Source organism: Notolepis coatsorum, assembly GCF_963971535.1.
Source record: "Notolepis coatsorum genome assembly, chromosome: 20".
Lineage (NCBI taxonomy): Eukaryota > Metazoa > Chordata > Actinopteri > Aulopiformes > Paralepididae > Notolepis > Notolepis coatsorum.
The window spans coordinates 48056460-48070391 of record NC_140184.1 but is presented as its reverse complement, the minus strand read 5'-3'; the positions used below and the strand labels follow the sequence as shown (position 1 = coordinate 48070391).

Genomic DNA, 13932 nt, shown 5'->3' with positions numbered 1-13932 from the left:
ACAACTATTTTCTGAGCTACGGGGCTTCAAAGAAACCTGAACCATTTCTCTTGTCATGTATAATGACTCATTTACCCAGAAAGCAATGTACCCCCCCCCCCCCCACTAAGCCCTTTGTTAGTCTAATGACTTGTGACCCCTGCTTCTATCCCCAGACCATCAGCTCAATGACTCTATGCAACACTAACCCAACTATCTATGAAATCATAGCACTGATTGGAGACAAAATAAGTGATGAGATAGTCAAACAGGTGAAACAAGCTAAGTTACAATCATAAAACACAAAATTGTTACAAATCTTAATTTCAACTTCGGGTGGAATCTCCTTTGGGTGGAATTCTGTAATATGCGAGCACAAGCAGCACATAAGCTTTATCCCCAAAGCACTACACCAAGCTCGATCTGTCGTTTTTAGAGACATGATCATAAGGAGCCGTTTGTCATAATGAGTCTCCTGAACTATTTAAAACCAAGCATGACTTGATCAGAGCTTCCGACGCGGCGGTATGGTCACTTTTCCGCGACCATCAGCGGGTTCACAGAGGCATTATGTGGTGCGCACACACACACACCAAACAACTACACCAAGCTCGATCTGTCGTTTTTAGAGACACGATCATAAGGAGGTGTTTGTCATAATGAGTCTCCTGAACAATTTAAAACCAAGCATGACTCAATCAGAGCTTCCGATGCGGCGGTATGGTCACTTTTCCGTGACCATCCGCGGACTCATGGAGGTATTATGCGCTGCACGCACACACACACACACACACACACACAGGGGTGCAGTCGTAATACCAGAACTGCCTGTACGCTGTTTAAATGGCGCCGCTATGCCTGGTCGCCTGTCTGTTCGCTCTGTCGAGATTGTGCTTACTTTTGTTAATATTTATAGTTTTAAGAGTTTTGTCTGTACCAACAGTAGGTGCATTTAATGTGTATGACCGTCAGTCACTTATAGACATCGGATTACGGGAAACTTACCGATTGGATTACTCCCTGAATCAGCTTTCCGAACCGCAGCAATGGCCGGTGGAGATTCTCAGAACAATGGGACCAGATCCTGACCCCAGGAACAAAGGAATCATCAGGCGGCGAGGGAAGAGAGCTGGGATCCGTAACAGGCTGAGATCCAGACGACACCGAACGCCACTACCCAGTATATTGCTAGCCAATGTACAATCAATTGACAATAAACTGGATGACATCCGAGCAAGGATTCAATACCAAAGAGACGGTAGAGACTGTAACGTTCTCTGCTTCACCGAGACGTGGTTGACGCCGGACGTCCCAGACCACGCCATACAACCGGCCGACCACTTCTTCATCCACCGCAAGGACAGATCAGCATTGTCCGGCAAACAACGTGGAGGAGGTATTGCCTTCATGTTTAACAACAATTGGAGCGATCCAGCTAACGTGAAGGAATTATCGAACCACTGCTGCCCAGACCTGGAATATATAACCATCAAGTGTCGTCCTTTCTTCCTCCCGAGGGAGTTAACGGCGATTGTCCTGGTCGGAGTGTATATTCCACCGCAAGCCAGCAATAATGTCGCGCTCTCCAGACTCCACGACGAGGTAAATAAAATCCAAGCGGCGAACGTTAACGCCGCCATTATTGTGGTGGGTGATTTCAATAGCGCCAATCTGAGAAAGGTATTACCTGACTTCTATCAGCATGTGACTTGTAACACCAGAGGCGGTAACATCCTAGATCACTGTTACACGCAATTCAAGGGTGGATACAAGGCTCATTCTGCTAGTGGCTTTGGTAAGCCAGATCACGCGTCCATTTTCCTTTCACCAAAGTACAAACAGAGAATCAAAAGCACTCCCGTAGTCTCGCGAGAGGTGCAGAAATGGGATTTGACGTCAGAGGAGACGCTCCAGGCTGCGTTTGACTGCACAGACTGGAGCGTGTTCCGCGACACAGATAACATTCATGTCTACACGGAGACAGTGCTGGACTATGTTTGTACTTTGGTGGAAGAAACAATCCCCACTACCACAATGAGAGTTTACCCAAATCAAAAACCCTGGGTAGACAAATCCGTCCGTGAAGCTCTGAGAGCGCGCACCAAAGCATACAACGACGGCCTAGTGGCAGGCAACATGAATGACCACAAGGTGGCGCGATACAACGTAAGGAGGACAGTGACAGAGGCCAAACGGCGCTACAAGGATAAAATTGAACAGGCTGACTCTAGAGCTATGTGGCAGGGGCTCAAAACGATGACAGACTACAAAGGCGCCTCCCTCAAACTGAACTGTGACATCTCCTTAGCAAATGACCTCAATACCTTCTATGCGAGGTTTGATGCTGGTAATAACAACACCAGCCCACAAGCCACGGAAATGGGGGGGGGGGGGGGGGGGGGGTCTGCTGCTGATGGAGACTCAGTGTTCAGGGTAACAGAGCATGAGGTGAGGCGGACCTTTAAAAAAGTGAATATCAGGAAGGCAGCAGGTCCGGACGGCATCCCCGGCCGCGTCCTAAAAGTCTGTGCCGACCAACTGGCCCCGGTATTCACTGACATATTTAACCTGTCCTTAGAACAGGCTGTCATCCCCACCTGCCTGAAGAAGTCCACTATTATCCCTGTACCCAAAAAATCCAAGCCTGCTTGCCTCAACGACTACCGCCCTGTAGCTCTCACCTCCATAGCCATGAAGTGCTTTGAGAAGCTAGTAAAGGGCTACATCTGCTCCTCCCTCCCCATCAACATGGACCCCCTGCAATTTGCATACCGCCCCAACAGGTCCACGGAGGACGCCATAGCCCATGTGCTGCACACAGCAGCATCACACCTGGACAAGAGGCAGGGGAACTATGTGAGAATGCTATTCATCAACTACAGCTCGTCATTCAATACCATAGTCCCCTCCATACTCATAGCCAAGCTCAGGGACCTGGGCTTGAACTATGACCTCTGCCAGTGGGTCTTGGACTTCCTGACGGGCAGACCCCAGGTGGTGAGAGCAGGCAACTGCACCTCCTCATCCAACACCCTCAACATAGGGGCCCCCCAGGGCTGTGTTCTGAGTCCCCTCCTCTACTCCCTGTACACACACGACTGTGTGGCTCAGCGGAGTAGCAATACAATCATCAAATTTGCTGACGACACAGTGGTGGTGGGCCTGATCTCTGCCAACGACGAGAGGGCCTACCTGGAAGAGGTCAAGGTCCTGGCGGGATGGTGCCAGGAAAACAGCCTCTCCCTGAACGTCAGCAAAACAAAGGAGATGATTGTGGACTTCAGGAGGTCGGGGGTCAAGGACTACAGCCCCCTCAGCATCGACGGGGCACCGGTTGAGAGAGTCAACAGCTTTAAGTACCTCGGAGCCTACATATCCGAGGACTTGACATGGACCACACACATTGACAGTGTTGTGAAGAAGGCACGACAACACCTCTACTTCCTCAGGCGCCTAAGGAAGTTCCAAGTCAGTCAGAAGATCCTTAAGAACTTCTACTCATGTACAATAGAGAGCATCTTGACTGGCAACATCACCTCCTGGTTTGGGAATAGCACTGCACAAGACCGAAGCAGACTACAAAGAGTGACACGTTCAGCCGAACGCACAATTGGAGGGGGGCTCCCCACCCTCCAGAACATTTACAACAAGCGTTGCAGGGGCAAGGCTAAGAGAATCATTAAAGACTCCAGTCACCCGAACAACTGCCTCTTTGAACTGCTGCGGTCAGGCAAGCGATACCGGAGTCTCAAGGCGAGCACAGAAAGACTCAGAAGAAGCTTCTATCCCCAGGCCATCAGGCTGCTAAACGAACAATGAACACTACACAACAACAACCATCAAACGCACATAGCACACACATCCACACGCACACACTCACTTTAAACAAACACACTGTAGCACCCACTCCACACACTTTATAGCACACACCCACTTTAAACAAACACACTGTAGCACCCACTCCCCACACTTTATATTTATTGATGAAGGATTGCACTACAACTCGTACACCTTACTGTAAATTGTACCTAAATTGTACCTCATCCCATTTCTGCTTTGCACTATATAGTACTGTACATTAGTACACTGCATAGTATTGTATATTATATGGTAACTCAGTTACGTCTAGTCTGCATCGAACATTGTACATATGTCTATACTGAACACTGTGACCTCATTTTCTACTTCTAAATTACATGCTATACTATGTTATTTGATACTATCTTGTCTAGCACAGTCTCTGGAGCGTAACAGTAAGAAGCATTTTGTATGAAAGTATTCTGTACTTCTGTATGACAACTATTAAAGAAACTTGAAACTTGAAACTTGAAATGATGCCACGTGCACATGCATACATGTTCCCTCGCGTGCGCACAGAACAGATGATTATTATGCATAAATTAGGGGTGCACCGATATATCGGTCGGGTATCGGTATCGGCCGATAAGTGCCTTGTTGACTGCCATCGGCCTATCGGCCAATAAGCTCAAATGTGCCGATGGCAGTAGCCGATAAATATCCATCAATTTGTGTCGCGTCAATCTGGTCCACACATTCAAACTTTGAAAAAAGTCAAGCTACTGCATCAAAGTTACTACTTATGATTAACAAAGGCATTCGTTTTGTGGCATTAACGTTATATAGTTACACGTTCAATAACATCAGCGTATTTACCGGACCATAGCAAGCATTACTCATTCATATCTCAGTTCCTTCCTTTGCTCAGAGAGCCCGTACTGAATTGTACCCATTCTGCAATCTGTTAATAAAGTTTTCAATCAGACAAATGTATAGAAAAGCTTTTATTATAACATTCGTTGCAGTAAAATCATTATGCCTCGTTTAGTACTCCTGTGGAGCGCTGGTAGTCCACTCGTGGCCGGCGGGGAGCTAACATTATTAGCTTTGTTGTTGAGCTCTCGTCAAAATCAATGACGGACATCCCGGAAGTAAAAAACGAATACGCGCTTGCCGATTGGTGGTAAGAACAGCAGAGGCGGGTGCAAGCGGTGTGACGTAATTGGCAGAATCGACTGTCAATCAAAATTGTTCTGTTGCATTGCTTTGGTTGAGAGATTTTTTAAAGTAAGTAAAGAGGCCTATGTTCATATCGGTGAGCACAATTTGTAACACAAAAAGAGAGACGTGTAGCCTATTTATTTATTTAATATTTTATTTATTCATTTTATTATTATTATTTTATTTGTTGCCATGCCTAAAATAATAGTCAAGCATAGGGCTAAAACATTTTCATAAACAATAATATAATTTTTTGTTATATGGTTATAATAAAAGCTTTTCTATACATTTGTCTGATTGATTGATTGAAAACTTTATTAACAGATTGCAGAATGGGTACAATACAGTACAGCTCAGTGGACTGAAGGATGAAGACCAGAAAAAGACTTTAGGCTTTTTTACATTAGGGTCCTCCATTTTCAATTCATCAAAACATTTAGAGACATACAAATATACAGTAGTTTCATAAAAAAATAAATAATAATAATATTAAAAAAAAGTTTTAAAAATTTTTTGGCCACAAATATCGGTATCGGTATCGGCCGATTGTATTAGTTGAACAATCGGTATCGGTATCGTGGCAAATTTTCATATCGGTGCATCTCTAGCATAAATAGTAGGAAACATGTTTGTATAGGAAATTACTAGTTTTAGTTTAGTTTTTGTAAATATTGCCTTGAAATAGAGAAGCTGAAAAAGGTAGCAGGATGTAGCCTTCAATATATAAAGAAATTATATTGTCAACAGATATGGTTGAAAAACAAACAATGTTTTAAATGTAATTGTAGATACAATATTGTAGTTACAATTTCTTTAATTAAATTAACTTAAACTAGAAAAGTAAATACAAACTAAATTAACAATGTAACTTACAGTTTACAGTTTCCTTCTGAAGCACAACAAAATGTCTAATACTTCCAGTCGGGACCATTTGGTTCCACAGCTCAAGCAAACCCCCACCAATTGGTACAGGGCTTGTATTTTGGTTTTGCACTTCTCTTTCTTTGTTATGCTATTGGTATCCTATTATTATGCAAAGACTAGGTGATAGATAAGTGCCGGGTACTTGGCGCATGGCGCGACGAGTCGAGTGAAAGTTGTGAAAGCATTTTTGTGTGCGCGCGCGTGCACGCGCATGCACATCCGTGCACGTACTTCTGCTCAGAAAACTGCTGGGTCGGTGTGGTACCGCGTGGGACCACCACTGCACACACACACACGCACACACACACACACACACACACACACACACACACACACACACACACACACACACACACACACACACACACACACACACACACACACACACACACACACACACACACACACACACACACACACACACACACACACACACACACACACACACACACACACACACACACACACACACACACACACACACACGCACACCAAACAACTACACCAAGCTCGATCTGTCGTTTTTAGAGACACGATCATAAGGAGGCCATGCTCTTTCCCCATCTGTACTGCCTGGCGCCAGTATATTCTATATTATAGCTATGGAGACAATAGTATGGCTCATTTGACAAACACTATTTATAGTCCAATGTGTAAAAAAGCGTTTGTTTCTACATACCCTCGTTCGTTCACAATCCCAAAATAAACATTGCCCGGTTTCAAAATAATCCAGGCTGGTTTTCTAGATCATGAGATAAAGTGTGTTTTATACAGCGTATGCGCACATCTCGCAGCTGCTCGCTTGAAACCTATATTATTACCAGGTCAAAGGTAAACACATGACCTTGTTTCTTCACAAAGCCGGGCGGGGGGGGGGGGGTCGCTTATCCGACGCTGCGATCATACAAACGCATGTTTTTATGATGGAGTTTCGGTAAAGTACACGTAAAATAGACGTTACCTTTGGTTTAGAGGTACTCCATATGTCACTTCGAATTGAATCAGTCTTGAATCAGAACAGGATCAATACATATAACGTTAGGTAGCCCTCATCCATCTTCTTCATCTGCTCGGGCCAGACTATAGCCGTAGCCAAATAGGTTTCCTCATCGGACGGTTTGATTATAGTTTTTTTTTTTACGTTTGACCAGTAGTGCTGAGTCCAACATAGTCCAACATCATAGTCTGGTGGAAACGCACCTTATCATCCATAATCATCATCCATATAATCCGTTTTGTCTTCTTGTTCATAATATAGAATAGTTCAAGTTTCTTTAATAGTTGTCATACAGAAGTACAGAATACTTTCATACAAAATGCTTCTTACTGTTACGCTCCAGAGACTGTGCTAGACAAGATAGTATCAAATAACATAGTATAGCATGTAAATTAGAAGTAGAAAATGAGGTCACAGTGTTCAGTATAGACATATGTACAATGTTCGATGCAGAATAGACGTAACTGAGTTACCATATAATATACAATACTATGCAGTGTACTAATGTACAATACTATATAGTGCAAAGCAGAAATGGGATGAGGTACAATTTAGGTACAATTTACAGTAAGGTGTACGAGTTGTAGTGCAATCCTTCATCAATAAATATAAAGTGTGGGGAGTGGGTGCTACAGTGTGTTTGTTTAAAGTGAGTGTGTGCTATAAAGTGTGGGGAGTGGGTGCTACAGTGTGTTTGTTTAAAGTGAGTGTGTGCGTTCACTCGCCATTGCATTGCAGGTTACTCGGGCCAGACTATACCACGGAGCCGAATAGGTTTCCTCATCGGTCAGTTTGATTATGTTTTTTTTTAAACGTTTTACCAGTAGTGCTTAGTCCATCATAGTCTGGTGGAAACGCACCTTATCGTCCATAATCATCCTCCATATAATCCATTTAGTCTTTTTCATAATATCCAATAGTTCGCTCTAGGCGATCACGATTTTCGAACGTGTCCTGCTCACTGCTGCTCGCAACATGTCCCTAGTTTGGGGGCTGTGGGGCTGATACTAAGCTGGCCCATGCATGTTCATAATGTAGGTGATACTGCCACCTGGCGAGATTCGATCGTCATTGCAATTCCAACGTAGGCTCGCCAGTCCAATTGTCTGTCGTCAATGCAACCTTGTGACCTAGTTCTCTCCACAAGCGCCTCTCTCTATCATCCATTACACGCGAGCAGCGCGTCTGACGGATGAATCTGCGGAGCGCACTGGAGTAGATAAACGATAGGAAATATAGAAATAGATGCGTTCGTTAGAGAAAACTAATTTCAATAATCTATGCCTTATTCTATGCACACTGCCAGTTAGCCTTTATGCAACGGAGAGATACACTTTCAATTTTGACAGTGAGAAGATAATGTCCATGTCCGTTATCTCCTTTTCTGAATGGATTTGATGCCAGCTGTCAAATTAACATTAAATAAATGTTAAATAAATTACAAGTCGGATTAAGATTTTGTAATTTTTTTTATAAAAGAAGTATCAACCTATTTATGAATTACGCAACATTTTGCCATTTTCTGAGGAATCGTGAGCTTGTTAACAAAGCGGCTTAGAGGGTGGCAACTCTGGAGAGTCACAAATTATCTATTGGTTGAAAATATCACAGAAAGCCTTGTATGATAATACAACAGTTCCAGGAAACACAAGTAATTACTGAGCAAAACTTTGGATTATACACTGTCAAATAGAATATTAATGAATTAAACATTACTAAGGCAGGAGCTCAGTCCCAGTCTCGCCACACTGGCCGAGAGAGCCACGGCATTAGAGAGCCATGTGGGCTAAAAACACACCTTCCTGAGAGAGCTCGTTCCACAGGTGCTCTGGCTGGCTGCGGTTGCCGCTGTACAATATCCTGTAATTGATGATGATGCCGTTAGGCTCCAGCGGAGGGCGCCAGCTCACCAGGACAGAGGATGAGTCCAGAGCGCTGAGTTGCATCTCCGTAGGGGGTGTGGAGGGTCCTGGAGGAAAAGGGAGGGAGGGGGTGCTCAGTAATTATAAACCATAAATGAAGCACCGCAGCTGGGGCATGTTTAAGCCATGTGTGGGATCTGACATGTGCCATCCATCTGGGACATTGTGGTCCCAGCCACTTGAGTACAAGCAGGGGGGGCAGCAGGATCAGAGGCAGGGGCCAGGGCTAGGGGGATGGTGCATAGTAGGGGGAGCATGTCTAGTGTGTATGTTGGCTGCTGCCCCAGGTAGTAATGTCTCTCTCTTGACCCATCCTCTCCTCGCCACCACTTGGTTTACCTGACAGGGGTTGAAAGAGCTACTGGCCACCTCTCCATCTGGGCATTTTATTACAGACAATTATGGTGCCAACAATTTGCTCTTCACTGGCCTGCTGCAATCACATTAATTCAATAGACTGGAACCCGCACACACGCATGCTCACACATGCATGCTTGCCTGCATGCACACACACACGCACACGCACACACACACAACTGTACCAAATAATAAAAAAGTATTCATGCGAATAAAATGTGACACTAATACAGAAAGGCAGCTCCTCCATAACCACTGAAAAATTACAGATAGCAGTTTCTCTGCTGACTCAGGTCTTAGACGGATCTCCATAGAGTTAAAAATGAACACCCTTTGTCAAATGTACAAGCCAGTGAGGTGGGCGAGGATTTTAATAATGTTTTCATAAGAAAATGTAATACCCTGGTAGTTTTCCAAGGCTTCTGCAATACTGAAGCCAATCAGACTTGGTACTACATTTGATACATCTTACCGTACGGTTATATATATAACCATAGTTATATGAGTGTAGTGACGCTCTGCGTCTACTGGAATACATCCCTGTATCAATACTAGCACTGAATAAATCTCCACATGCACCTTTACACACCCATCCGCCTGGCCACACCCCCATCCGCTCCTCTACATAAGCAGGGGTGTGGCCATACTAACAGCTCCTTCCCAAGTCTTTCACCACAAAGGCGAAGACCACGGGGTCCTCAGTGAGTCCGACGCAGAGCGTCACTACACTCATATAACTATGGTTATAGATATAACCATACGTTATAGGTCGTGTAGCTCCGCTCTGCATCTACTGGAATACAGGAGCTGAGCAGAGCGGAAGCTCGACAAATGTACCCGCTGAGGCCCCCCACAACCATCAGAACCGGGGAGGACTCAAGCCCCCGGACCCCCCTAGTGGAGGACGGGAGGGAATCGGATCCGACTGTGCGAAGAGGAGTTTAGCAACTCAAACGCACAGGGTGAGCAGACCGTGGGACTTACCTTCCACAGAAGAACCCACGACTACACAAACGCGCAACCCACATGCCACTAGGGAACAAACGGGAAGAAATAAAAACCCTGTTACAACCCCTAATATCACGGGGGTCAACCCCGTGGCAAGGCCGTAGCAGCGGAGCGCGAAGGAGGACCCAGCCCCAGGAAGGGACTGGACCCCCCGGAAAAGGGGGCCTGGTGAGGCCAACGACGCCGCAGCATCAAGACCCCACTAGGCGGTCACTAGTGACACCACCCCCCACATCTCCAGCGTATTCGGACAGGGCCCATCCAAGAGCAGGCCCTTCCCCCCTACAGCACGTCCCCCGAAGCACTCAAGAGGCTACACCCACAGCGGGACCAGGCAGCGCACCGGGGAGACAACCCCCAAAAGAGGTCGATCCCTCAATCCAGGCAACAGGCCACTCGACCTGAGCCTGGAGCACTGCGGACTAGACAGGCGTCAAAGGGGTCTGCTGAAAACAGCACCCCGGCGGAAGGGGCGTATGCTGGTATGCTGTGCACCATGTCGCAGCCTCCACAAAAAAAACATCGACTCTCTAGAGGGGCAGAGGCAGAGAAGGCTGACATGATTGGCAGACGTCATGAAAGGTGCGGGGGCACACTCACAGGCAGACAGGGCCAAACCCGGCCTACCCCGAGAGTTGACTCCGCTACCAGGAATATTTGCGCATTTCTTGCTCGCCATACTGTGGATTACAGACGTGTGCCTGAATTCAGCACAGAATCGTCAGGAAACGGCGGTGGAAAGCAACAAAAGCGAAAATCTACAGTCCCATTGTGACTTTTACCTGTTGAATGGCTCGGAGAGGAAACATCCGGCTATTGGAGCTGCAGCTATTCACAGACTGCTGACGGCGAATCCCGAAAGAAAGAATCTACCCCCGACAGGCAAGTTTGAAAGAAAATCGATGTTTCTATTGTATTTGCTCCTGTCTGGAGACATTCACGAAAACCCAGGACCTGTTTTAACACGGCGACAGGGGAAGAATCAACGGCTCATCCTCACACCGTCGCCGGCCGATGACAGCGTCAACAACATCAACGCAGCTTCCACAACAGCCAGCGGATGCACCAACCGACCAGCAGGCGGCGACATCCCCTCACCGAAGCCCATGCAGAGGAGCCGAGAGGCGAGAGGGAGAGAGCTTGCAAACATGGGACACAGATCAGCGCGGGACGAGATCACCAGGGACCCGCCGGTTGACGCGGCTAGCCCCGCCAGGCCAGCTAGGCTACCCGGGCCAGGACAAGACCCACCCCCCCTCCCCCACAACGGAGGACCTCCAGACACATCTGTGGACAGTGACCGCCCCCCCCCACGTCGCAGGCTTTCACACCGAGCAAAGGCGCCAGCAGAGGACAAAGGATCATCCCCACCCCCCCTCCTAACAACAATGGACACAGGACCCCATCCCCCCCTCCCCACCTACCGCCACAAGAACAACCACACACCACAGTTGAACAACACTTTGAGCTAGATGACATAAATAAAATAACAAACACAAATGGACTTCACATATTTCACTTAAACATAAACAGCCTGATTGATTGATTGATTGATTGATTGAATTGATTGAAAAGTTTATTAACAGATTGCAGAATGGGTACAGTACAGTACAGCTCAATATAGGGGTGGACGGTATGGTCTAAAATTTATATCACGGTATAATTTGAAGCATAGACGGTAACGGTATATATCACGGTATCAGTGTTTCCGTTAGAATAATTTTTGCCTGATAGGCAGGCTATATAAAGAATGACATCCTCAAGGCATGTAGATTTATAATATTTTAACTTAAAACTAGGCTACTTTTGCGTATAAAGTCATTATATTCCAAATAAAATAAGTCCCGAGTCGAGACTCCGTGCTGCTCCCATTGCAAACAGCGGGGCTGGATTTTGCTAGAAGCATATGTAGCTGCAGAGCCGCAGAGCCAGTGGCTCTTTCAGGTCGTTCAGCCGTTTGGTGGGGGGGGCGCTGTTGAGCGGGCCTGTGACCAGACCTGAAAGAGCCACTGGCTCTGCGGCTCTGCAGCTGCATGCTATTTCGCAAATCCACTGCTGCAGCCGTCCTCCCGTCGTTATCATAACACTACACACATATCATAATGTTTACAGCAAACTGTAGTTGATCACCAGGTATGTTTTATTAACGTAGAATAATTCATATAAGAAAAACGATAGGTAAGATCTCTTACCTTTCTCCACTGGTTAAAAATGCCAGGAACTGAAATTGAAACTTGCTGTGCGCCGCGGTGATATGTGTTTATTATGAAATGACAATTGCGTGTTGACACGCCCAGTGTGCCCACTGCGCGAAGCCTCCTAAATAACTTTTTCCAGTTCTATTATCTATGACTAATTCGATCTATTTTTAGGGGCAAATGCGATTGAAATAGTCGCGCTGTGGTTACATGACGTCATTGCTATTTTAGAGCTGCCCTACCGGTTACACGGTATAGTCAAAATCCATACCGTAGAGCAAATTCATACCGTTTATACCGTATACCGTTTATACCGTCCACCCCTAGCTCAATACATACAATTGTTAAGGGGATGCAGACCAGAGAAAGACTTTCGTCTTGTTTACATCAGGGTACCCCATTTTCAACTCATCATAACATATATGACATACATGACATACAGTACTGCTACATCTATACATTTATGACATATCAGATTTGCAAATACAGTACTGTTTGTGATACAAAAAGTGTCCAGAAAAAGAGTGTATATACATTTGACGTAGAAACTGTACATTGGGGAGGTTGGGTGGGTGGGGTGGGGTTGGGTAGGTGGGTGGGGGCTGTACATTGGAGGTGGGGGGGGGGGGTTGGGTAGGGGGACACACACTGTACAGTGTACATTGGAATACTGACAAAGCCATACTTGGTCATTTACTGTACAACTGGGTTAGGACATTTGTAGGGGCCAGTTTCGAATTGCAGTCTCCCGTAGGTGTTCTTTGAGAGTGTTTTTTAAAGTGGGTAGTGATTCACATTACTTTACAGCTTTGGGTAGGGCGTTCCACATTGATGTGGCATAATTGCGAAACGTGTTTAGTCCCTTGTTTGAGCCGAATCTGGGTTTAACATGATTTGTGGAGCTCCCTCTGGTGTTGTGATCGTGGTATTCACTGACCTTTGGGAAGTATTTTGACACGTACATGGGTACCTTGGTCGCGTAGTGTATCTTGTAGACCAGGCCCATTGCAAGTTGCTGTACTCTGTCATCTACTCTAAGCCATCCTAGGTTGTCAAAGTGGGCAGGGGTGAGGTGGGTTCTAGGAGTCAGGTCAAGCAGTAGTCTGACAAGCTTGTTTTGAGATGTTTGTAATTTGTTTTTTAGTGCCTTTGAGGTGCTTTGGTACCATGAGGTGCAAGCATAGTCGTAGTACCCTTGAATGAGTGCTCCTGCCAGAGTCTTCAGGGTATTCTTCTTTACCAGGGAGGAGATCCGGTACAAGAATCGAGTTCATTGGTTGACTTTTTTTATTACATTGGATGCCATTTTGTCACAGGAAAGATTAGCCTCTAGGATGAAACCCAGGTAGGTAATTTCATCTTTCCTTGTGACAATATTGTCACCCACTGTAACCGAGAAGCCGTCGGTCTTGCTGAGTTTGTTATTTGAACCGAAGAGAATGGACTCTGTTTTGCCCATGTGTAATGATAGTTTGTTGTCGGCAAGCCATACACAGATTTTGCCTAGTTCTGAGCTGAGGGCTTTTTC

The 13932-nt window shown here is 45.9% G+C and overlaps 1 protein-coding gene across 1 annotated transcript in view; it reads right to left on the bottom strand.

Annotated features, from left to right (window-relative positions):
* The window catches only part of igdcc4 (immunoglobulin superfamily, DCC subclass, member 4), a gene marked incomplete at its 3' end in the record, with an annotated part of 355876 nt that overhangs the window by 76256 nt on the left and 265688 nt on the right, over positions 1-13932 (bottom strand). Inside the window, exon 15 of the mRNA XM_084337406.1 lies at positions 8718-8888. Coding sequence (XP_084193532.1) covers positions 8718-8888 — 171 coding nt within the window. The remainder of the gene's footprint in view (positions 1-8717; positions 8889-13932) is intronic.